Raw genomic sequence first — 23,970 nt, 5'->3', positions numbered from 1 at the left:
CGCGGAGGAAATCTCCCTCCGTATCTTCGCCGTTCCCCCTTTTCCCCTTTCTCCCTTTCCCTCCGACCCGCGATCCTCGCGACTCTGGTGTACACGGTGTGCAATTTTCATGGCCCTGCCTTTACAAGAAGGCTGGTCAATCGGCAATCAATACATTTTTACCGTTTTATTGCGAAACGTAGTCAGTGATCACGAATTCGTTGTAATTGTCTGACCAATTTATTCGCAGCCTGCGACGTGTGATTTTTTTTTTTTTTTTTCTGAAAATTCGAAACCAACGATAAGTAGGTTTTTGAATTTCGGACAAGAGCTTGTACCTGTAAGATAATGATCTTTGATTTCAAAGCTTTTGAAAATATTCATCGCACGTAGAAATATTGACTCCCGCAATCGAGGCAATTCTAATTTTAGTTCTAGTATGTGAATTCCCGCAAAAAATTTAATCGCAGGAGACATTTTTCAGTTTGATGAAATTTTACTCTTCGGACAAATGAATCCAAGTTTTGTCGACTAAACGTTATTTTTATGAGATGAAAAACTTCGTTTATTAAAGTAAAGTTTTAGAGATGTGTCGCGGATAAACTTTTTATACAGTTCAAATTTAATTGCTTCTGGTACTGCATTTCTCTGGTTGTGAAAACAAGTAATCAATATCACGCTCGAATGCATTTCTTGTTTGGATAAAATTATCAATTAAAATGTTTTTTATTCTAAATTTTGTTATACGAATAACTCGTAAACGTGTCAAGAGATTGAATTCAAAATCGAATAAATTCTAAATTAGAAAGAGCCGTGACTAAGGATACACAAACCATGAAAATCTAGTTTATTCAATTTTGAGATATCAGCGCACAAAAAATTTATCACATACACAACCAGATGGATGTATGAAAATGGTCAAAGATGATTCTTTAGCGCCCAAAATAACCATGCCTGCTAATTCAGTGAAAGCTCAAGTTTTAATTTTCGGAGTAATTAGCACAAATATCCCTTGAAACCGAGGGGCGGGAAATTCAAATTCTAGTAGGTACACATATCCGTTTGATTTCACTCCACGATTGCTTATTATATTAAAATAAATTTTTTTTAACAACTTCACCCAAACGAATTTTTTTTTGTTTTGTTTTTTTCTCTATAAATAGTCAGTTCAATACAGCTATTTGTAGGAATTGAAATCGAATGAATATCCTAGATTGTTGACTATTTCAATACGAAATGAACAAAGATCAATTTTTTTCTAATTTCTTTTTATTCGTAGCTTGCAGGTTGAGGAGTAGCCAAAAGTTGACGTAAAAATTCACGCGAATTTCAACGACTCGTGTTTTGGATTTGCAGGGAAAACGGACTAGAGAAGGGAAACCCACAACTATTTTACGTTACGGAAGGTTCCGTGCACTGGCACGATGATGAATAGCTTGCTGAGTCCGAATCAATTAACTTCGGTTTCTACTTCTCGCTCAGTTCTACGGAATAGTTGAAAATTCGTAGGAAAACCGTACGAGAAAAAAATATTTGGATTTCCAGAAATATTTTAGTACGTATTAGTACGAACATGTTTTTTTCAAATAAAACTATTCAAACTAATAAATACAATCCAAAACCAAGGAAGATTAGAATAGAACCCAAATCACCAGAGTTCAAGAATCTTAAATGTTCAAATTACAAAACCTTTTCTTAAATCTTTCATATGTCAGCTTGTGTTGTTCAAATTTTCGCTAATTCATTTCTATCACATGTTAATAAGGATGTCGTTACGATCGGCTTAAAAAATAAATGCCGAAGATTTTTCAAATGGGTTTTTTTCTTTTTTAAAATTTGATTTAGATGGTACGTGGTTCCTTTTATTCTTAACGGAAATATTTCAATTTCCAAGCTGTCAAAATCAGAATTATAGCAGGAACAAATTTTTTATATATTCCACTTTACCGTGTTCTAAAATTTTGAAAAACACTAGGGAGGTCTGAGTCATTGATGAAAAATACGGGAAACATAGGTTACGTGCAATACCAGTAGCGTGTCAAGACCTCAAAGCAAGTGAAAATTAATCACAAGTATACATATTTATGGTAGTCTGATAAATTTTCCGATGATTTTTCATTAATGATCATATACGTAAGCAAAATCGCACAGACATGATAATTTGTAAAAATTTGTCCCACTTTTATCACTCGGAGACGAAATAAAAAAGTGTAAAGTAAGATAAAACTTTACCCCAGTTAACCAAATCGGAGTGAAAAGAATTGGGATCCAATTTTACATCTAAAAACAGTAAAACTCTTACCCATGACCATTTCACCCGGAATTACCCTATTCGAATGATTTAGTTTACGATAACGATTAGGATTCTTCTCAATTTTTTTCAATCCAAGATCGAGGAATTCAGATTATTTTCTATCCGTTCCAATCCCGTTATCGATGGTAAGTAATAGTTTTACACTTTGCGAGCTGCCAACGTGTCAGATTAATTCTCTCTTTTTTGGGTGGCAGAGTTTGTCATCTCGAAAAAACGCGTACAATCGAACTTGTCATAAAATTTCCGACACAGCCCAGTTTGCTCCATGATCGTCACGTGACGCGGGTCACCCTGTACAACCAGACGAAGCGTTGTCGAGCGGAGGATGGAAAAGGACGCCCCTGGGAGCCCAAGGGAGCGACGCTTACTAGATCAAGTTAGACTCGTCGTTTGAATACCTACACCGAGGGTGGTATCGGTGAGCGGGTCCCGTACCCCTCGCGAGACATGGCGGATCAAAAGTTGATGCCGCGCAGCTCTTCGCTTTATATGATTACCCATCGACTTGTCCCGCGTATTGGTCCTACGGGGTCCCGCGATATCGGCCCGGTGGAAACTCACTCGACACTCGACGTCGACGCATGGAATACTTAAACCATCGCGTCACTCCTGTATCACCGTATCCGAACGCTTACTTACACCCATGCGAATGTCGACTGGTTCCGTTGCACGAACCGGGAACCGGGATCCGGGTGGTGAGCCGTATTACCATTTTCCCGCTTCGCACGCGACATTTTAAATCGAATTACCTGACTGTATATCACACTCCTGAAATGTAGGTACGTGCCGAAGGTGACGCCCCGTTGGCCGGAAGTCTGCAACTGTATTACTGACGAGGTCCTGTGATGCACGTCCAGCTTCTTGAACGTCATTTCGTATCTGGATGGACCGTGATGGTAGATTGTAGGCTGGTAACACTTTTCCACGACAACTGGCAAACGCACGGCTATTGGGAAAGAATCTCAAGTTATACGCAAGAAAACGGCCTCATGAAGATAGTGAGTTGATAACACTTTTGGACAATTTAGAGACACGCGCTATTGTCGAAGAATATAAAGTTACGTGGAAGGACATTGTCATGAACGTAGTAAGTTGATGACATTTCTCGACAATAAGCACACACACCATTGGCAAAGAATATGAAACTACGTGGGACAAGATCGTCATGAAGAGAGTAGGCTGATGACATTGCTAAAGACATTGTCAAAGACATACCTACACTATTAGTAATTGGATGCATGGAGCTACGTAGAAGAACATCGTCGTGAGAAACCAGCATTTTTGTGTGAAAATAAGATTTTATTGTGTGATTACTATCCAAGACATAGTGCCCACTAAACAATAGTTAACACATTCCCGGGTTTTCCCTGATCAGCTTATAATTTTTTCCTGATTAAAATCTGATCTAACGAGACCCATTTGAATGATTATTATTATTTAATGATCATGGAATTGAGTACGCGAATGATAAATGATTCTTAGGTTTTTGCTTCTTCATCAGGGAAGCTTTATTTCTTGTTGTGTTGAATCATCGCCGCAATATTACCTGCCTAATTGAGAGTTTCATTGACGTTTAGACAAGTACTCTGATCATTTTCTGAATCCCTCGACTTTTTCATGATTCCCCAGTTTTCCCTGACCAGTTACCACCATGCAAGAATCTGGTGTTCACACGAGGTGATACTTTCTGTCACAGATCTCTTTCAATAAGTAAGAAAAACTGAAATGTTGTCAGGATAAAACTACAATGCCTTGCAGTTCTGATTCCCAAGTAGCACCGATGATAAAACTTATATCTGACTTATTAACGGAAAAAAAAAGTCAGCTGACTTTGGTAACACAAAAATGACATATTCCAAGTCAATAATTAACCGCATGCCAACCGTAAGTTCGTAAATGTCTTCCAGATTCACGGTTTTCTGCAGTTGATAGTATAAAAGTTGACGATGAATTGACTTGTAGGCATAAAATAAAAGTGAAGAGGAGTTTTGAAATTTTTTCACGATCACTACATTTCTGTCAACCTTTAACGTGTAGTATGTTAACATACTACCGTTTGACGTCTAAATATATATGAATATTGTATTGCTATTTCGGGCAGACGCACCAATTTTGATCAACTTACGATTAGTATCAACTGCTTTAAAACCCTCGCTCGCTAAATCTTGCTCGGGGTCGGATGCCTGGTGTAGGTAGTTTTGTGCTCGCTTACTCGTTGTCAACGTTTTACCAGATGATAAGAGATTTACCAGATACCTCACGCCCTAGCTGCTCGAGGATTGTTCAATGGGTAATAAGAGTTGATCAATACACCATCACACATATTTGCAAATACACAATTCAAGATGTGCTTATGCGCTCACTGCTATCATCAACTCAGTTGAGTAAGCTGCTTTAAGGTTGGGATGCCTAGTACAGCTAATTTTTGTGCTCGTTTGGTTAAAGCCTTACTGTCATTAGTTCAGCGTACATTCGTAGAACGTTAAAACATAATTCACTACCTGATAATTCTGCTCGTATGTATCGTAATGTACTGTTACAAAGGGTGAAATCACCCGTTTTACCTCCCTTTCAACTGATCTAGTAGTCATCACAGATAAAAGACATGTAAGACTTCATATGTCATAAAATGAACAAGGTTGCTGCGTCAACCGATAGTATTGTAAGAATAGCCTTATTTCGGACGTTAAACTGAAAACACTTACTTGCCATTAAAGCATTTTCTCAATATTTAATTTCCGCCTTCGATTGCTTCGCTAATTAAGCTAACAAACCCGTATTTATTTCGTGACGTTCGCCAAAACGTTACAATACATACACAATAATTTACATAGTGAATCTCGACGTCCGGTCGATAACGTTGTTAGTAGACATTGAATGTACAGCAACAATTTCAACGAAACGTAACTACGGAGAGCCAGTCCTGGAGGTCGAAATTCACAAGGTAAAAGACCTGGGCAGCCAAAACTACGGAGTCTCCCGAGTATATTTCCGTATGAGTAACCGAATAGATCAAAATTCACGTTGACAGTAAAAGGGGCTTCAAATGTCGAATATACCTTTTAGCTGAGCGTTTGACGGACATCAGAAGCGAGAAATCTTAATTCGGAGGACATGATTGTCCTCCGAGGCATTAGATCGGAGGGGATGGAGAGACTAGGAGAATACCCGACGGTTTATAAATACAGGGTCCCTGGAGTAGCTCAGGAATTAATGGAATCGGAATAGAATTTAGTTCCGATAAGGAAATATACTCGAGAGACTGTGTAAGTCGGGTGGGGGGGGGGGGGGTCGCCATCAATGATGCAGCTAAAGGAGATACATTGAGAAGAGCCGAGACTTCGCCGCTGGGCATCTTCTTCTCCTCCCCGGATCTTGTCTCCAGGGTTCGATTTCGCGAACCGGACCGACAGACGTGGGGGCCAAACCCGAGACTCAAGACCTGAGACCCGGCAGGACGCCTTCGTCCAACCTGGTCTTCGATAGTGGAGCCAACAGCATCACCCGACAAATAATCACTCGGAGCCGATCACCGGCTCAGTTATTCATGACGGGTAATGAATCGCCTCTCGAGGGAATTCACTAGTCGTCACCTTGCGCGTGTTCACACGAGGACAACGATCGCAACAATTTGCCGTTACGCCTAAGTCGTCGCAGAATTGCATAAAAGTCAAAGAAATATCTCGTCTTTCGATACACCGTGATGATCCTTTTTTTCGTTCGTTTTCAGTGACCAAAAATAACTTTGAGTAACCACGCTTTATGAAAACCTATAACAACTTTTAAAAGTCTTATCAATTTTGAATGATCTATTTCGCCGTTTTGAATTTTAGGACCCCAAATTCGTAATCAGAGAACCAAAAACTTCGCAAAATCTAGTTTTTTGGAAATCAAATAACCTCGTTACTAAGAATAGATTTTTAGGTAGTTTTTGGTGCACTTTGAATATCGTCGATCGTCAAATATGGTACTTAAAAACGACCCTAAATTAGAAAAAGCTTTTCGTTTTGCACTTGTTCACTTCCCAAAAACGACTCTAGAATATTTATTTCAAAACTACAAGCTGATAGAATTTCAACTTTGGAGGTCCTTCGTGGTATGTCTTTTTAATGACAAATTATTACATAAACCGATGTATACTTTATCAGTATATTTATGTCTTTGAACTATAACTCTGAAACCGCTGATACTTCCAATCGTCAGTTTTCCTGTAATTCGTGGAAGAACAATTTCTACAATATTTAGTGTTTATTACTTCGTAATTTTGGTGTATGATATTGTTTTCCCGTACAAAGAAGAAATAACGCGTTGCAGATCGGTATAACAGATCTGCAAATGAAACGTCGCGTATATAGACAGACAAAGTGAATAAAAATTCTTCAATTCCGTTGTGTCCGTGTAATAAATTTTTCACGTAATTCGGGGGCTCATAAATCTCATTTGGGGTGGAGTTGATCGGGAATTTCCTCGTCCGAACAACATGGCATTCGCATAGCTATTGCGTGTCGGGTTCTCGCCAACGGTCAAGGATTCAAAAAGTCAATTTTTCATTATCACGAGCATCGAGTTAATGGAATTCTTGATAAAGGGATTACCTCACGTTATATAACCAAGAATTTTGACACCTATGATGTTTGTAATAAACTCTGTGAAACTCTTCGTTTTGCCCAACGATCGGGTGATATAAAATAAACTAATTAACGATGTATCGGGTGTACAGTCTCGTAAAAAGCGTGAACACGAAAATAACAAAAAACGGTGGTTGCGAATCAATACTTGAATTACATTATGTCAAGTTTTATCAAAAAAGCGTGCATTTTTATGGAAATAGTTTAGTAATTAGTGATCTCAGTTGGGTTCCGTTACTAAGTACCTTTTTCAATTTCAATTATTCGTATAGTTTGTCCCGGAACGAACCCTACGTCACTGGATAGACATTTTTGGTTGAAACTTGATTACATTTTGAAATAAAGGATAACTTGTTTATATGCTGTATTGATTTTATAACATATTAAGTTATGTTTCTTCGATCAATTGACGAGCTTACGAAAAAATGGAGTTAAGGGACTGCATAAATAATCCAATTCAAAATCAAACGAGCTGTTATTCTAATTAATCTGTTATTGTAATTTTTCACGAAAAAATGGTTATTGAGTCTCGGTTTCGTAATTATTTTGGTCGGACATTGTTTTGACCGGACTGTACACCCGATGCATGGTTAAAATACGATATCAACAGTCTACTGTAACAATAATAATATCAATAATGGTCATAAGAATGATCGTAGTTCAACACAATAATCGTAACGAAAAATAATAACAGTCACGCGTAATAGTTGGACCAAATATAATGATGATAAATATATAGCTAGTGCAGCAATTCGTAGGCAAGCGAATGCTTAACGCCTTTTCATTTTCATAATTATCCCGTTAGCGCAGCCAGTTGGACGGCCAAGTTTCACTCCCGTTTTATGTTTTCGCACACACACGAAGCCGAGTTAGGCACATCCGCTTACACTAGGTATGCAAAATTTGCGCATTTGGCGATGTTCAAGAACGGAGGTGAGGTTTGTTACCGTAGTTTCTGAGCAGGTAGAACAAGCCATGTGAAAGTAACCGGGGCTTCTGTAAGTACGTGTTTTTATCGCTACGGTTATTAATTAGGGTAAGGTGGGAATAGAGCGGCAGCTATTCACCTCGAAACGTCGGCCGAGGCTCGTAGAAATTTGGTGCAATAATTTTAAACATCTATTTGCGTAATATTAACTGTTTGATGTTCCCACTGGACTCGGAAAAATTCGCTGCGAAACGATGTACGAAAAGTCTGACCGTCAAATTTCCATCTTCTCTGCCAGTTTTTATCTTTATCTTCCGGTTCATATTCAAGGTTGGAAAATAATTTATCGGTAATTTGCAGACAACTGTTCTGATCAATATCTATAAATAAAGACTACCTTTGAAAATGCTGTAATAGGACACTAATTATATGAAACTATTCAAGTATAAGAATCCATAAACTCTGTAATTAAAATTTTACTCCTTCAATTTTTCTGCATAATTACGCTAAGTATATGAGAAGAAGTCTATTTCAATCAATATTATCATTCAGAAAAAAATTACAATAGTACCTACACAATTGTAGATTCTGAGAATTTCCGAAGAGTCTGGATTCAATTACTGACGACGGTTTTTGATTTTTAAATAAACTTGATCATATCTAGGTAGAATTTGTTTTTCTTCTCGAATCGATTAGTGGAAGTATTTTCCCGCTGAATAGAAACTTGCAACCGTTTCTGAACAGTCACAAGATTTTCAAATCTTTCGTTCGTCTTCGTTGGGCTTGGATCGTTTAACAATAAGTTATTTTCACCGCAATCTATTTTCGAAATTCAATAATTGACCAATTCACGCGTGTGCGATTTTCCGAGTAACTCAATAATTGTTCGACAATTGGTTTAATCATTAACGCGGTAACCTCAATGGTTTTACAAGTTATCTGCTCATCAAATGATATAGAATAATTGTTAATGGTGCGGAAATCATAAAGCAGTGTAACTTGACAGATTGGTATTCTGACTGCGCATGCGCGGGCTTTCAAGGGTTTTCATGCACGCTGACCACCTCAAGCTTCAATTCGAATAGTTGATGTAGTGATTCGGAAACGAGTGGCGACTTCTACTATCAACTGGCTGACGACTGATTACTACTACGAGTCGTTATGCAATGATTTCAATTCGGAACTCGATGCGGAAGAGTTTGACATTTCTTCTCCCGTTGTGAATAGGTTGGCTCACCTGGCTCGCGTGCGAATATATTGCCGCGATAAAATCTCACCGACCAATAGAGGCCGATCATTACGCACACGCGCAGTCGGTCACTCGGCCTGTTGACGGTAAGTTTCACCGTCCCTCTCGGTATGCGTATAACGAGGTGACAAGTCCTGCAGCGGAAAGCGGTGTGGATGGGGTGTCGATTTGTCAGTAAGCTTTTAATAAAATGCAAAAGTTGTCGTCACGATCTCGGATGGTTGAGTTGTATAAATAGCGTCGTGCGGCGAATTCGAAGTGAAGAAGATAAAACGAGAAGAAAAGAAACGGTGGTAAGAAAGAAGGGCGAGAAGGCAGCTGGATGTACTGGGTTGTATTATACCTATATAAGGAGAGGGACGGACCTTGGTACAAGAGAAGAGTCGAAGAAGAGGGAAATGAATGGCATTCCGAGGAGGCTGGAACTTCGGAGGATGAGAACGCAGCCGCGGCACGCGCCCCGGCTATCAGTCAGACGGCATCTTTGCCGTGGAACTGGACCAGGGTAATAATGTCTGAAGAGTAAAGACTGATCGAGCCGAGCCGAAGAGACAGTCGCTAGTCGAACCAAACGAATCTCCTGCGTGTCCGTTAGTCGCCCTTGTATATAACTTCAGGACCCCACCGAATTTTGGAATGATCTTCCGTTGAACGTGCAGCCGGAAAAATTTGTGTATGGAGCATTCCATGACGAATCACACAAACTCTCGTTGCGTCAATCTCTGATTTCTTTTTTTTCTAATAATACATCATCCTAGTGTAGCGGGTCGGAAAATATATATTTTTTTTTCGATGGTTCAAATACGCTAATCGATTTGATTTTTTTTTTTACGTCAAATCAAAGCACTCATGAAGAACAGAATATAAATTCTTAAACATTTATTTTGATGTTTTTTAAATTTATTTTATAATGTTAAATATTACTGTGAAAAAAAAGGAGTCTTAAGTGGAAACGGTGGTGACCGTCAATATTATGTTAAACAAAATTTGTAAAAAGATTATTTATCAAAGTTGACAAAATGGTGGCGGTTTGAAAAAAATTATCGAATTCAGCCTATTTCTTCGATGCTTTTTCGTTAAAGACAATATGAAGATTTAAAAAAAAAAGCTTCCATAGCAAGATAAGGAATGGCATGAAGAAGGTTGTGTCGAAATTTCAGACAGAGAACTTGGAAACTCTCCTTTGAAAGTATGCACCGTTTTGAAAAATCACGTTTCGAGAAAACCGTTTACAAAAATTTCCATTAAATAAAAATAAAGGTTTAAAAAATTTATTATCTGTTCTTCATGGGTGCTTTGATTTGATATAAAAAAATCAAATTGATTATCGTGTTTTAACCATAGAAAAGATATCGCAAAAATCAGCTATTTTTCGACTCGATACACTGGAATTAGATTCCTTAATAAACAGGTAGCGTTAAAAATCAATACTTGTTTGGTAATTTTATTAGAAAATAGTCACACGTCCAGCTTTCATAAGTTATGACATTTGCAAGCTCCGGTGCTTCCCTTAGAAACGACAAAAACGAGACTCAAAATATGATCAAGACTTTCGGACTCGAATTTCTTTACCTCAAACTGCTTTGAACAGTTCAAAATTCAATAGACTTGTACAATTTCACACCTGTAGCATAGTTTATTTCGCTTGAAAACCTATTTCCTACTAATTCACGGGAACAGATTTTTTACGGCTCAATATTCAATTCGGTATTGCTATTTGTTGATGAACATTAATAATAGTGCAGTCATAGAAAAATAATATACTTAACGATAGCAATGTGAGAACAAAAAATTATGATGGTGGAATAGAACTTTGAGAAAAATTTTTAGTTACGGTTACCGCTCAGTCCTTAACTATTTTCATTTTTTACTACAATCAAAAAATATAGTTATAGGTACAAAATGAAAATTAGTTTTGTAGCTGTTACCGAAAAGTCTAGTATCCGTTACTATTCTTTTTCATTACGATCACTGTTACTATATTTTCTTGTAACCGTTGCGAAAATTTAATGCTTGCGCAACAATAAATTGACGTTAAAGCCTTATTAAACTAAAAAAGTACAGTAAACCGAACAAACTGATTTTGCGTTGCAATTACCAAAAAACGATCGACAATAGTGCAAAATGGTTAGGCGTACCTCGTTTTTCGTAATTCCAACAATATTCAAACAGTTTTTTTAACGATACCTGTTTCACTGAATTTTTCTAGTTACTATAAGAAATGAAATCTTACTCAGTGTAGAAAATTATCTTCCGTGAATTGACCCGTCGCATAGTGAAATCAAACGAGTCTAAAACTAAACTTTTAATCGTTTCAAAGCGTTTGGAAATTGAAAAAATCGACATCGAAGCTCTTGTTCGGAATTCGAGTCTCTTTTTTTTTTATATTTCGAGGAGAAAGACCGTACCTTACGAATGTAACAATTTGATAATCACGCGAGGTGCGTCAGTCTTGTAACAAAATGAACAAAAAAGTATTGATTTTCATCCGTACAACCTCCTCATCAAGCAACGAGAAATAAGCTCCCGCACAAAATTCGATTCATACTGAAGAGAGCAAAAAATATGCAACGGGTGAGGGGAGGGGGGAGATTGGTAGTGGTCCATGCTCGCCGGGCGCTTAGATACAAGCAGCGTTATGCCTATTAAGATATTCACGACCCTGGGAGGGTTGCACGGTCACCCCCGTCTGAAATATGTCCTGCTACTCGAGTCTCGGCTGCCACCGGTTGGCGGATGGCCTACGTGGCATACCTACGACATCATGTTGGAATATTATTTACAACCACTCCTCCGTAGACTCGGTAATAACTTTTTTTTACCTACCAGGTTCACCTTCGCCTGCAGGAGTCAACCCCGAACTCGTTGCAGTTGGACTACCAATCTTCCAAAAACTCCAAAATTTACAAGTGATTTGCGGATCAAAACGGGATGCCGAATTTCTCACGCAAACAACTGCTGCGGCCTGATGAAATTGCATCTCTTTTGCTGTCGCGAACAATGTTATTTTCATATTTTTTAAATGCGTACAAGGATTCTAAAACCAGACGAATAACTTATACGACTGTAGAGAAAAATTTTCCCAATAGATTTTTGCAAAATAACGTGTTATTATTATTTTATAGGCAAATATTCTTGTTCTGTAATTTTTTTTTTGGTGTCTTAGATTAGACATCTGATTAAAGAAGAGTTGGGAAAACGCAGAAAAGAATATATAATGCGTATGCGACCATTTGTAAAAGTGTTAAAACAAAAACATGATGAAACGAAGATTTTTAAAGTTCCACTGTATCTCAGTCTAATTCATATTATAAAGGCTAAAAAAGAAACGAATTCCAGATTATTTGTTGAGAAATCATTTATCAGCCGAATTACCTAATTTTCATTAGAATTGGACCAAATGTACAAATTCTTTGATGGAAGAACTGGTGAAATATATGTATGTAATGTGTAGATTTTTCTAACATTTTTAACAAGTCCAAGGTATTTACAGTTGAAATTCAGTATTTTTTGTAGATCACAGTTAATTATATTTAACTTGAGTAGCTTCAGCTACTCGTCTGGTCTTGTCATATTTTTATTTTGACACATTTTTCACCCGAGTTGCAGCTTTGTCTCTGAAAATTTTATCTGATAATAGTTAACTCAAAAATATTTTGGATAAAATATCTTGAAAATAATCGCACTCAAATAATTGTCTACGTCAAAATCTAAAGACAACACTGTCCGTTAAATTTTGTAATATTGATTCCAATTTAGACTTTTATTGAGACATATTTGATCTTCAGACAAGATTTCAATACGTTAGGGGTTGACAATTTATCAGTAATCAGTGACAAATGCGCCTATGTTAACTGAACGTATTCACTAACTTCATTGTAAATTTATCACTCAATGATAAATGTAATGCAATGTCATGTTTGTTATTTCAATGCCATCGCTGACAGTATGATTATTCATACAAGTGCTTACAGATCTAATCATTGAATGATGTAAATATAAAACGACTTTTCCATTCTTTATCGATACCTACAATAATCGGGACAGGGGAAAAGCCCGTATGCAAATGTACGAAAAGATGGGAAGAAAAATTTGTAGAGCAGTGAAGAAAAGTGTACGAACAATTCTTTACCACCAGTGGCATTAAATTACCTCAACAAATAAATGAATAATTAAATAATTTTCAATAATCTAAGACAATCTCATACACAAATTGTGCCACATTACCACGTGATTGATGCATTTCGAAAATAGGAATGCAGCTGCGTTTAAACATCGAGAAGAAAAAGAAGGTGAACAGAATTTAGCACGATACAGGTATACTTATACTATATATGTATCATGCGTATAAGCCCAACTTTGTCAGGGCCGTGAGAATATATGTGCAACGCTTAGGAGTCACGAGTAGCAAAGCTTATATGCCGTTTAATAACGACGCTCTCAATTACCCAGCGACTATTAGCGGAGGGTGGATTGGTTTCGGGGCAATCGGTTAATAACCGTATCTCACCACTGCGCACACGCGCTCGCGCACGCATGACGCACGCACACGAATCTTCCGCATGGTGGCGCTGCGCTGCAGGGCGGCATGGAATCCGGAGTGTCCGGGCTCCCCTCCAGCCGCCCTGCGTCAATTAATCTTACCCAGAATGCAATAACTGTCCAATCTGCCTTCGCCCATCGCCGTGCAGCTCAGCTCGCGCGCAGTCAGTGTCGTTATGTCCTTCGCAGTTCGCCTTTGCCACAGCGCCCGAAATCCATCCGAAAATTATCCCCCCTCAGTCCCACCAGATATTATCCGACATGCACGCGTTAGATGCTCGCGGTGCTCGGAGTTATACCAAACTGTGCCGTTACCGTTCTCGTTACCTCCTCCCTCCCACCGACGAAATCTCAAACTACTTGCTGGAATTGGGATGAGTGCCTGTAATTCCGAGGGGAGTCAATGATCCGGCATAACTACTCGCTGATAATTGTCAGCCCCTTTAATTTGTTCTACTTGTCCTCTCCGTCGTTTCACGCGGGATACGAAAATCAGACCGTGATGTATCGTCTGCGAAATTCGTCTTTCGTTGCGTTTGAAATTTTGCTTGTACCTACCCATGATGCACGATTTTTTCAAAATGTCGCTTCTCTGCCACTCCTAACACTTTTGGATCTACAATTTTCAATTCGGAAAACTAATTCTGACAGCCGAAAATCAGAGACGAAATCTTATACTACCATGATCGTTCATTCAAGAGTAGTTTTACCAGTTCGAAATTTACAGTTTAATGCGATTGTATGAAAATTTTGCTATTAAAAAAAAATTTCCAACCGAGATATTTGGAAGCCGTAACAAAGGAAAAAAAAAAAAAAAAAACGCAAATTCGTACTCCAAATGAAATTCGGAAATAATCAATAATCATCGCTACGAGGAGGGATTTCGATGAACTTGAATTAAATGCTAGAAAATCCACTACCGGACGCTGTTTGATTTGAGACTCCATTTTCTCTGAATCTAACTTTGAAAATATGTTGCATTCAAATAGTATTTACCTACCCAAATTGAAGAGAAACTTTGTTAATTGTATAACTGCAAATGTTCATTGAGATATTCGAATTGTATCCTGGAAAACAAAATTTCGGAATCCAAGAGGAATAGTAGGTGATTTAAAAAACCGTATAAATTAAAGATTTTTGTGGGTAAAATAATTACACTTGAAATCATTGTTAGATAGAAATATTTGCATAGTAACACTGAAACTGTAGATCGTTCAGGACCGATTTTTCTCTTATTGAAAATAGCAACAATGTACAGAATTCAGCATTGATTGAAAAATAAGAAATATGAAGATTTGACTGGATTTCTGGATACAAAGAAATAAATCTGTACCTGGTCTGAAAATCCTTCTCAAAAAATCAAAGTATTCCGAATCCAACGTTTTTGTACATGAGACAAAAATTTTTACTCGAGAAAGTGACTCAATTACTAAAAATTGTTAAGATAACTGATAATTCAAGATAGAATCGACATACGATAAATTTATCTTTTCTACATTGTGAATCCGAGATCGTAATGAAAATTTCTGTAATTTCGTTTGTACCTTCTGGTTGAATAAACGATTACTTATTTGACAAAAAGACTCACACATATTGCATTTGTTTTTTCAACTATCAACAATCCATCCAAATATTCATCCAATATTCTAGATATTTCAAACCAAAATTGAGTAAAGGTGTGACAATGGCGTCGAGTCTTGTACTTCATGATCCCCTGCACGACAATGATCTCCATATTATCAATAACTCACGACCTGCAGTATAAATTTGGTATGAATTTCCCCCCTCCTTCAACGTTCTCTCTTCCTGGCTCACCCACTTTGCTAATAGCGATAAATACAGGCGGGCGAAGAGAATGGCTCGATGCAATTAGAAACTTTTCCAACAACCAAAAACAGGATGCATTAATTAATTCATTAAGCTGATACAATGATTTAACGTAATTGGATCTTTATCTCTGAGGCCACCGCTTCTACAGTATAGCAGGAAGCTATATGTTTTTATCACGTTGTTTCTGATCCACCGACCTCAACAAACAATTTTACTCATTTTTAAACACACGGTGTGCTAAAAATGATTAACATAGGTAAGTGGTTTTTGGTAGAGGAGGAATAAATTTAAAGATGCGTTAAATCTTTTCTTTTCTTTTTACGTTTTTTGTTTTTACAAATAGTAACAGCGTTGTTTTTATTAATATATAATAATAATAATAATAATAATAATAATAATAATAATAATAATAGTGTCTAATTACAATAATTACATAATAATTAATAGTACAACAATAAAAAGTTGATAGCGATAGAGAAAGTTGGTAGAATATTATTTTGGCGAGAGATTTTTGGCAAGACGTTTTTTTTTTCTTTTCGTACACCCGCACCGGGAAGAAAAGTGTAGTGTGCAGGTTCAGGAGAGTCTACCTAATACATAATAATATTTCGTCTCTATATAGGGATAGATTATACAGTTATATAGAATATTTACAATGTTGGTCACAGGTGCAACTGGGCGGCAATGCCCTTCTTATACAAACAACATCTGTTTGAGATATGCAAAATTCACACGCGGTAGACGCGAGCGCGCGTTTACATTTATAAATAATTAAACTCTGTATCATACGGGCTCTCTATTTTATTTTCTCTTTTGTTTCTTCCTCCTTCCATTTTCTCAATTGCTCGGCTGCCGCTGGGTGACGTTAATTCTGAAATATTATCCTCCGAATCGATGTACTTTGTTTTTTTGATCATGCGCGTAACAAGGAGTCAAAAATAAGAAAGTTGGCTGTCTCGGAATGATCCAATTTCAAACATGGCCGTTGCGAACTTGACTGTTCAATGCAGCGGGATTTTTGAGACACTAAAATTCGTGAACGTTTTCCAATTGTCTGTCGAAAGTCTGCAGTGGACTTCTCACAACTCAGTGTTATACGTGATACAGGCTGAATGCATGTTTCGAGAATTGGCAAATAACACTTCTGTATTGCTATGTTTCTTACTTCGCTTGTCCTGATTCTAGACTTTCAGGTTCCATTGTGAGTATTTAATGTAAGTTGCCGAACTGAAACGATCAGTATGATAGAACATTGTACTATTTTTATTTTATTTTTTTTACCTTCTCGGTACTTCAAGTATCGGAAAAATCTTTACTTTTTCGAATCTGTTTGCAGTGAGTTTTTTGTGCATTTTGATATGACAAGGATCATACGGTTTGTAGAAAACAGTTACATTTCCACACTTTATCGATTTCAGTTTGAATATAGATCGTATAATTATGTCAACAAGGCTGATCGTTGATGATCGCACGCTCTGTATTACCGACCGGTACTTCAATCTATAAGGCAAAGTTTTTAGGTGATTAATTATACTGCGATGTTTGCTTCGGAACAGGAGTTCTTGACGTAATTCAGACATGCGACAGCAGCGATTTTGTTGCAGGTGTATGGCGAGTGAATTATCTAGACGTTGTTAAGGCCGGATTAACGTATTAGGAGAATAATTAAATTCATACGCACAATCCATAAAAGATCGGATTAAAGGATTATCAGACCGTAATCAGTTGAATAATCCCAGTTATAATTGTTTACTCTTCTTGCCCGCGCGTATTGCTGGAGTAAAAATGTATGTAAAACGGGGAACAAATCGATATGGCAGGAAAGGAACATACCAAGAGAAAGCGGAGAAATTAATAGCAGACTGAGTGATCAGCTGCGCATGCGTAAAAGAATTGAATTCTATTGGCCAGTTGTAAGATCGGACCGCAGGTATATTTTAGTCTGCAGGGCAAGTGAGCCAACCAACTCGAAACAGTGCATGAGATGTGAGACTCTGCCGCGTCAAGTTGCAAATTGAAATATTATGTCGTTACGATGAATCGTATTAGTTAATCAGTCATCATTCAGTTGACGATGAAAGTTTTCCAAGCCTTCCCGAATGACTATATAAACTATGTGAGATCTGCTTAACCTAAAAACATCAGTATCGTCCACATAACCTCCGTAAGTCACGTTTGACAGTTGAAGCTTGAGGCGCGGCCAGCTTGTGTGAAAATCCGACGAAGCTTGCGCATGCGCAGTCGGTAACGCTAAATCTGTTCAGTTTCACCGTACACTCTCGGTATTTCTCTCTCGAGTAAAACAAACCGGGAATGGGATTCCTTTGTCTTGCTATATGTTACACGTATCTCTTTCTCTTCGACTTACTGCTCCTTGGAATTGAAGAGAAATAAATGCGCCCTCGCGGAATGAATTGCTAGCGTTTATACAGACTAAAATTGAAAACTCGTCCACGCTGGGCCCTCGATTACTGCATCATCGACGGATTTCCAGATGCAAGGCTGTTTTGGGATATGGAGCCTACCGAAGGCCTGTGGGTCGGGGCGCCAAGGTCGGCGTGCTGGGTCTCTCGGTGTCGCCTGAGGTCAACCTTCCGCTGAAACGCTCTTCCGCAAAGCTCGCACGCGAAGGGTTTGAAGCCGGTGTGCTTCCTGGAATGAGTTATCAGGTTGCTGCTTTGGGAGAACGCCTTGCCGCATACTTGGCATTTGTGTGGTTTTTCACCTGGAATCAAAAAATTAGAAAAAACGATTTTTAATGGCTGGAAAAGTACACACTACAAGAAAAAAAAATATATTGTCGTTGTTTTAGTCACATTTTTCTACTTCCGTTTATTCATAATTAAGAGAAGAATTTCGCTTTCCATTATCTGCCAACAGCTTTTTTTAAGCACTCAAGTCTAAGAAAAAGTAGAACCTACTGGACATTGAATATTTGTCATTCGGTATCATGAGTGTAATATGTTACACCTACTGCAGTACTATTCGAAACGAATGAAAACTATCTATAAGATTCTTTTTCCCGGTAAAATAGCGGTCAAAAATTGATGTTGCTCTTTTGGAAACAAATATAAAATTAGTAAGAATTTAATAATTGTTCTTAGGAAATGAATAGGGTATCTATAGTTTTTACACGGTAAGTCTGTACTTTTAGTAAGAACGTAACAATAATCAAAGGGGCGAAAAGTATACTAATGTTTTCCACCTGCTCCCGTCAAAGATCAGTTAAATGATTTTGAAGCATACCTATGGTTCACGCAAGAACCAAAAATTGGAAATAAACGATCAAGTAACGAAGAAATATCATTTGATTGATTGAAAAAGCTTTCCACGTAATATTTCGTGTTATTGAATGAAACCACATTTAATTTATTTAACAAAACATTTCTTTCGCCATATTCAGTAAATTCGTCGGTATATTTTTTTTATGCATAACCATTTTAATAGAATCTGTTGACAACTATATAACAAATAAGATAATCCTTAATTCGGGCTTTTCACTGAGAATGAGAATAATTGTTATTACACTAGCGTAGATTTATCGCTTGCTTAGTGAAAATCAGATTCCTCATCTACACGAGTACCTATTATACATACAATAACGCAAATTATAACAATAATAAATCATTGATAAATCCGATCAGATCAACGAATAATAACAAAGATGAAGGGTTTTTTTTCCAATCCAAGTATGATAAAAAAAAAAACGACCTCCCCCCCTCCTGACCCTCCAGATCGAGAAGCGTCGGGTGGTGAGCTGGCGTCGGAAAAGAAACCTCCGAGTGACTCTCGGCGATGCGATCGAAGAGATTGAAGGCTCTGCTAACGAGTTGTTTATGGATCCCCCCCGCCGCCCTATTTTCCTCTCCCCCTCGCCGAGACCCTCGAGGATCGCCCTATCTCTGGCCGGTGACGTGCGCTACCTCGGAGGGAGAATTCAGACCGAAACGGGACGTAGAGGGAGTCCATTAACAGCCTCCGCGTCGCGCTGAGGGGCATAGTCCGCATAGCTGAATCTCTCCCGCGGCCTGCAGGGTGGCGCTGTCGTCATGGCGACGGGGGGAAGGAGCCGCCCCTGCCCGCCAATCAGGGCTCGCGAAAGGGGTGAGGGAGGGTGGGGAGCGGCTAGCCGCTAGAGGGGGGCTCGGAGCTGAGATTCCCGCTCGGGAGGAAATCTTGACCCGGGCGTGCCTCGAATCCTGATGATGCCGCTACGCTCTGACTGAGGCTCGGGGAAAAGCGGAACCGCCGTTTGACGCTTGTCGAGGCTGCATGCGTTCAGGCGCAAGGGACTCGTACCTGTTCATTTCGAATCGTTGCGATTTTTGCTACGAAGGGTTGTTGGAGTTGATTTTATATAATGCTGTAAGACACAGCGGGGTACGGGTTGCGGTGAACGTGTACACAAGGATCGAAGATTGTTATGGAAGGGGCGTGATATCGAATTTTGAAAAAAAAAGCATAACGCTGGGATCTGATATACATGGTTTTTTGCAATTCGGACAAGCACTGAGAACAATTTCGTTTGTTGCTATTTTTTTTTTTTGTAACATATTTGTAACAGTGATCGTAATGAGAAAGAACAGTAACGGATACTAGACTTTCCGTTGACAGCTAGAAAACTAATTTTCATTTTCTACCTTGAACTACATTTTTCTATTGTGGTAAAAAGTGAAAATAGTTAAGAACTGAGCGGTAGCCGCAATTAAAAATTTATCTCAGTGAGGGGAAAGATAGAAATAAGCAACGTAGAGTTTCGTTGGAATGGATAAGAATGTAGGAACCCAATATGCACAGAATCCCCAGAGTCTGACAATATGTACTGTATTTCGAATTTCAATATTCTTTATACAGACATTTTTCGAAGATGATAATATCACGATTTATAAATTTTTCAAATGCACGATACCAGAATATAGAAAATTCAAGAAGTAGAAGGGTCAAAGCGTAGAAAGTCAAAATGTAGAACCGTCAGAATGAATAAGAATGTGGCAGAATTTTGAAGATTCTATGTTTTAGTTTTCCAAACTTCACCTCGTTGCATTTTGACGTTGGCATATTTCGGCTTGTTGCATTGATTAATTTTATTTGGGAGACTATTTTCTAAAATTTTCTTACACTTTTTTTTAAAATACATATTTTATGATGATCAATTTTAGATTTCTAAACTTGCACTAATATTGATGTTCAACTATAAATAGTAATAATCTTGAATTGAATATTGGAAAAAAATGTGTTACATATTAATACAACCAATCTGTAAAAAATTGTTTCCTCGACAAAATAAACTATATCTTAAAGTGATACCAAACATTTCTGCTAGACTTGTTTCTCTATTTCGAACCGATGTGAAATAAAAGATCGATACCCAAGCGCTTGTTTTTAGTTTTAGTATTTACCATCTTGAGTTTTCGATCCAACAGAAATTTGACTTAGTTTAATAGTACCTGTATTGACTGAAACAATATTTATCGGAACCAAAAAACATTTCTCTTGACATAATTGGTGAATTGAAAAAATTTGTTTTTTGCTCGCGTGTTTCTCAGTACATTAAATCTAACGATAAAGCGTGATAAAATATCGCAGGTATCGTTAAATTTTTTTCCAGCGTCATTTCAAACGCGAACGAGCTTTGGGGAGACAAAATCGAAATTATACTCTTCGTGAACCGTACAGACACAACAATTCTGCTCCCCGTCTTTATGTAGCTTCAGGAATCTTAACGCCGAAGCTGCAAGCCCTCCTCAAGAATTTACTGCCTCGTAAAAATCAAGAACGACGACCCGCGTTTTCTCCGAGGTTTTCTTGCATACACTCTTAAAGGGCGGTTTAAACGCTCTTTCTTAACCCTTGCTTCTGTGATCCTGATCTCACTATACGAGCTTTTCTTTTCAATATCGCCTTCAATTTGAAAATTTTTCATTACACGTGGCATAATTATGGTTTGTTCTGATTCAACCTCTCGCGTTCAACGGTCTCAAAAACTTTCGTTCCTGATACTGAATTTTCATGCTTTCGAGGCGGAATCGTAAGAAACCTTTTACGTTCTTAGCATTGTGAATATAAGAACTGATTCTTGATTTTACCAAGTTAAGTTGGGAAAAATAAATAAATTATAACTCGGTGGAGTTTGATTTATGTTTTACCAAAAAGATATGTATACAGAATATGATTTTTCATTACTGGTGCTAACCTGATCTGGATTTCAGACCTAGGTATATTTTCAAACCTTACACCGAAAGAAAAGTTTAATTGAATTCCGTAAAATTTCTTAGATTCTAACAAATTTTTGCATTACCACGCTGTGACCAAATTCTTACAAGAGTCGCAATAATATTTTGTTCATTTTTCTTCATCTACCACGAATGAATTTCGATTTTCGTTGCACCAATCCGACTCATTAAATCTGTATACGCATTGAGAATATTCTTCCAAATCAAATAGGTTGCTTGAATTAACATTGACAAAAATTTCATTTGTTACAACAAGTGGAAAAATTGAGTGAAACAGGTATCGTTAAAAAAACTGTTTGAATATTGTTGGAATTACGAAAAACGAGGTACGTCTAACAATTTTGCGCTATTGTCGACCCGATTTTGGTAATTGCAACGCAAAATCAATTTGTTCGGTTTACTCTACTTTTTTAGTTAAACAAGGCTTTAACGTCAATTCATTGTTGCACAAGCATTAAATTTTCGCAACGGTTACAAGAAAATATAGCAACAGTGATCGTAATGAGAAAGAATATTAACGGATACTATAGAGTTTCCGGTAAGAGCTACAAAACTAACTCTCATTTTGTACCTAGAACTATATTTTTCGATTGTGGTAAAAAATGGGATAACCGGAACTAAAAATTTCTTTCAATAAAAGTTTTATTTGTAAACGACAGAATCTGGTGTTTATATTTTTCACTCAGCGAAATCAGACAAAATTTTGCTCACTTCGAACACAATTTCGTTTCAGATCGGACGAAGTGATTTGGAAATGAAAAAAATTCCGTATTATAAACAAAATCACGTTTGCCCGAGTATATATTTTCAACCTCGGTTAGAACGCTCACGGCATCGTGTATAATGCACCGGGGTGTCGGCTGCTCAAGTGTGCATCGCATATATGGTGCATGCACGCGCGTTGCCTGGTCAAAGATTTATAGATTTGCACACTGCGGTAGAAAGTTGAGATTCGGAGTTAAATTTTTCAGAGGCAACTCCGAGGCTCCCGGCTGCTTTCGTTCCGGGGTTTCCTCGTCTTTCGTTTCTCGCTTTTTCCCCCCGGCTGTGTGCGATGAGAATCTCGAGGGCCAGGGGATGAAGGTGATGCTGGGCCGGGCCAGGATGATAGCGAGGCGCCCCTTGGGCTTAAGACGCCATTACACCCGGCTCCGAGGCCACCGCCCCTCGGCCCGAAAGCCCCGTAAAGCCCCTAAAACTATATTAAACTCGGAGAAATCTTGAGGGTCCTCCGGACGCGATCCTCGCCTCATGATCCTCGCGACGTCTGCCGCTCGGCGCGAACCGGCGAAACCCAAAAGTGTACTTTGATCACTTCCCCAACAAGTATCTCGAAACTTTGCCCATCCCCCTCGTGATACCGAGGCAAAAGTAACGCGGGCGCAACTTTCCTTATACCGGTAACGAGATTGTAACCTTCTACGACGTTTTAAGGATCTCGAGGCGCGCAACACGGACACTTGCAAAAAGTTTTACACCCTCGGTACCCTCAAGACTCTTCCACCATCCCTTGCGATGTTGTTGTAGGTTACACCGCGGTTACCCCTACAAATGCACTCAACACGGGGGATTAACTACTCTTGAAATCGGATGTACAGGCGGGTTGGTCAGGAGAGCTTCGAACTTCTTTCTTCAACTTCTATATATATATATTATATATAGTTATATAGTTATATAATATACTCGAGTCAGTTAACAACTTATCTTCGTGTCGTCTGGAGTGTAATATAATGCACCAGTCTTCGCGAGATCGCTTGAAAACGTTATTTATCGATCCACTCCGAGAGAAAATTAAGTTACGTTTTATGTTCATAGGGGAAAGAAATTAACCTGAGTTATTTCGTAATTTAACGATCGTTTTCCGTCATTTTTCAATACCTGCATGTTTGCTTGTACGCGAAATATATTTTTTTCCCTCGACGATGAGTCGGAAATGGACACATTAGGTCAGAAATGTGCCGAACGAAAAGATACGAAAATTGCAACTGAAGCTCATCGAGTTAAATCTGTAGATCAAAAAAGTTTCTCTTTCGTTGAAAAAGTCATATGGTTTACTATAGGTACTATACTTTGATCATTCCACATTTTGACGTTTCTATAATTCAACTTTTTACGTATTGACTTTTCTGTATTTCGAGTCTCTACATTTCGAAATTCTATGAAGCAGATTTTCGTGGCTTTGAAAATTCGATATCGTTACCCTTCCAATTGCTAATCTTTCTAAAATGTTCACGCACTGAGAGAAATTTTTAGTTCCGGTTACCGCT

The 23,970-nt window shown here is 38.1% G+C and overlaps 1 protein-coding gene across 2 annotated transcripts in view; it reads right to left on the bottom strand.

Moving 5' to 3' along the window:
- Positions 1 to 15,920: 15,920 nt before the first annotated feature.
- The window catches only part of LOC124305090 (zinc finger protein Gfi-1b), a 46,677-nt gene continuing 38,627 nt past the window's right edge, over positions 15,921 to 23,970 (bottom strand). For both annotated transcript variants that reach the window (XM_046764115.1, XM_046764116.1), the window contains one exon: positions 15,921 to 18,195. In XM_046764115.1, the coding sequence (XP_046620071.1) occupies positions 17,939 to 18,195 (257 nt within the window). In that variant the 3' untranslated portion in view covers positions 15,921 to 17,938. The remainder of the gene's footprint in view (positions 18,196 to 23,970) is intronic.

Source organism: Neodiprion virginianus, chromosome 5 (assembly GCF_021901495.1).
Source record: "Neodiprion virginianus isolate iyNeoVirg1 chromosome 5, iyNeoVirg1.1, whole genome shotgun sequence".
NCBI lineage: Eukaryota > Metazoa > Arthropoda > Insecta > Hymenoptera > Diprionidae > Neodiprion > Neodiprion virginianus.
The sequence above is the reverse complement of the archived record's forward strand: the minus strand, read 5'-3'. Positions and strand labels throughout refer to the sequence as shown.